General features: G+C 33.9%; 1 protein-coding gene across 1 annotated transcript; it reads right to left on the bottom strand.

Annotated features, from left to right (window-relative positions):
• Nucleotides 1–93: 93 nt before the first annotated feature.
• On the bottom strand, nucleotides 94–2480 carry LOC112101022 (probable S-adenosylmethionine-dependent methyltransferase At5g37990). The gene is made up of 3 exons (XM_024190920.1): nucleotides 2385–2480; nucleotides 647–1306; nucleotides 94–432 (listed from the first exon to the last, which is right to left on the bottom strand). The coding sequence occupies exons 1-3, from the start codon at nucleotides 2478–2480 to the stop codon at nucleotides 94–96; spliced, it is 1095 nt and encodes a 364-aa protein (XP_024046688.1).
• Between the last annotated feature and the right edge of the window lie 518 nt (nucleotides 2481–2998).

Raw genomic sequence — 2998 nt, 5'->3', positions numbered from 1 at the left:
AAAAATGCTAGATTTGGTCTAATTAAAAAAAAAAACACGTCAAATATATAAATATGGCCCCTAGAGACTTGACAGATGGTTTTCAAGCAACTTTCATTTACGCATTAAAACAACAAATAGCTGAGTCTTTTCTTTATAACCTGATTCCACCTTATCAGAAAATTCGAAAAGCCTTCTGATTAGACGATTAAACATTTCATCAATAATCTCAATTCGAAAATGTTTAGTGAACATTGCCTCCATTGCTGCCCTTACATGCATCGTCCATGCCTTAATGTCAATCGGTCCTTCTAACCAAGAAGTTGGGTTTGTCAACTCCACGGTTTTAATACTAAAATGCCCATTTTTGTCCACCAACTTCACCATCTCCTCCGATGAGGTAGAATAGATAGGCAAATTAAAAGAGTCCAATTCAGCTTCAGTAATCAGTTGCTGAGGAGAGGGAAAAAAAAAAAAAAAAAAAAGAGGTCATGTTAGTGTAATTTGCATATGATTCTGCATAAACTAATTATAGAGGCTAGTAATGCATGGAGAAAGAGTATTCGTTCTTTCTCTCTTTTCTTTTATTTGCTGCAATATCAGTATCAATGATAAACGCACAAAACTATAACATAAAAAATGGTCATAATAATAAGTGAAAACTCGCCTCGTTTGCCAATTCCATGAAAATGGTTGCCATAAGATCATACATAACACCGTTTGTGAGGTGAGAATAAGGCATCCCATATGGAATACCCGGCATGATTATCACCATCATTCCTCCACTCACAATCTCTTCAGCTCTAGCATTCAGAAAATTCTCCATGTCCTTAGCAAATTGAGATGCATAAGCATTTACCACCTCCTCCGCAGCATTCGTGTAATGAATTCTCCCTTTGTTCCACGCCGGAGAATTCTCATCCAGCAACTCTTCCGGCACCTTAGAGAGCCAATGAAGAGCATACGAGCAATGCGCAAAATGGATAGAAGATTGAGGAAACAGGCGATGGTGAAAAGAGCCCGGCACTCCTGCCGAATAGTATTCCCTTTGCTGAGGGAGAGATGTGAACAGAGTGTTGAAATCGTTTGATGTTTTGTCGTTGAAGAATACTTGAAATTCGGGTAATTTTGATGAAGGGCATTGAGAATGATACTTGTTTTTGATAACTTCTAGCACATCTTGCATGGCATTTATTGTATTTGAACCCACCGCACATCCCAAATCTGCAAGACGAATTATATTTGAAGCAGAAGAGAGCTCACATACATTTAGATTTCTTGTTATTGCATCAACAATCTTTTCTTTTACAGCATCAGCGGCTAGTCTCTGCCCAAATTCACATTTTACTATTAGCACTAGTAAAATATATAGAGTGCTGCCTAAATCATTTATTTCACTTAAAATTTATGTTGACAAATTAAAGTAAAAAAATCACCAATACTTGTTTTAATTATTAATTTGCTATTTTTTTCCCATTAGAAGTGATATGACATTCATTTAATTAGTATTACAATGGTGACATATTAAAAATTTAGTAAGCGATGAATGTCACATGAATAATATTTGAGAAATGTGCATACATAGGAGTATTGTTAATTTATATAATTAACGTGAGGAGATCGAATGCAATGGATCGGAGCAAACAAATTTCTAAATAAGCAAATAATTGTTTCTTACCAAAATAATTAAAAAAATTAAAAATTAAAGTGTAGAGACTATAAGTCTTAATAATTCTATGAATTTAAGTCGTACTCAACGGATGAATTGTGATAGTCTTAAGCTTGTATACATGGCCCTAGGTCACTTATAGGCCAATCTTTATACTTGACCCTTATCACTTGAAAAAGTACTGTAGATATGTTCGTGGGTGAGTTTAACTTAGATACCATATAGAAGTCCATCTACCCATGGACCTAATTCATGTTGAGCACTGCCTTAAAGGTCATATAATAGCCAAAATTCGTTCTCAACCAATATACGAGATTTTCTAGGTAGGCTAGTAGCAACTAGCAAAACTTTCAAGAATTTCATTTTTGTTAGTCCTAACCGTAGTCTCCTCTTCAGGAAACATAACAGCTCACAAAAGATTTCTTTGATTTAAGGTTTTCAAAATTTTACTGATAAAAGAGGACGCAACAGCGCATGCTTGATGAGGATGCAGATTATATATAAATGCTTAAGAAATGAATTCTTCTTTTTAAAAATGATTATTAGAAAATAGCAACAACTATTCAAGGGAGTAATGCAAAATGATGCAATAGAAAACATCTGCACAATAATTTTAGAAAACTACAATGAATGCTTATAGAGACAAATAAGAAAATCTTGTAACCTTGATTGCTTACTCATATATATTAACACTTGTATGGTAAGTTCATTGTTCATAAGCTACGCGCATATATACCTGATAGTAGGAATTTTTCTTGTAGCTAAAAGTATCATCTCCACCATTCACCCGGACCGGATCTGGTGCAATTCTTTCGCCATCCCAGCCGTTCATCGAGAGTACTGATTCCGGCAAAGGCGTTGTTATCTCTATCTCCCTCAATGTGTTGTGCAATAGTTTTTTGAGAGTGCTTTGTACTTTATATGTAGATGAAACATATATATAGTTGTAGCATCATCATCAAGCAAGCTATATGCATAATGCATGTGGTCCAAATGCCGACTTCAAAGGTAAATGATTCCTTAGATAAAAATTGATAGGATTGTAATAGGTATCAATCAAGCCACCAGCAAATTTTAATTTTAACAAATTTATTTTGTCCTCACATGTTTGTTAAATGATTCATTGCATACATTTTCCTCCCATCATTGACTGAAAAAAACTAGGAAAAAACCGAGCTATCAATTGACTTTAAAACTTAAACCTGTAAGAAAAATTTTAATCCTAGTAATTAGATTCAAAATATATATATATATATCATATTATGTGTAAGAATAACAGACTTGTTCAATGAAATATTCATATGAATGTATTTGACTCTGCGAGCATGTTAAGCGTTATTAGTTAACGTA

Source organism: Citrus clementina, unplaced genomic scaffold (assembly GCF_000493195.1).
Source record: "Citrus clementina cultivar Clemenules unplaced genomic scaffold, Citrus_clementina_v1.0 scaffold_2, whole genome shotgun sequence".
NCBI lineage: Eukaryota > Viridiplantae > Streptophyta > Magnoliopsida > Sapindales > Rutaceae > Citrus > Citrus x clementina.
This window is presented reverse-complemented; position numbering and strand designations above follow the sequence as displayed.

Bases quoted from the DNA above. Each gene is read 5' to 3' on its own strand.
- LOC112101022 (XM_024190920.1), bottom strand. From the start codon at position 2,480: ATGAACGGCTGGGATGGCGAAAGAATTGCACCAGATCCGGTCCGGGTG. The intron at 1,307-2,384 runs GTATATATGCGC...GAATTTGGGCAG, and splicing joins AGAAAAATTCCTACTATCAG to AGACTAGCCGCTGATGCTGT. The intron at 433-646 runs GCGAGTTTTCAC...CCCTCTCCTCAG, and splicing joins TCATGGAATTGGCAAACGAG to CAACTGATTACTGAAGCTGA.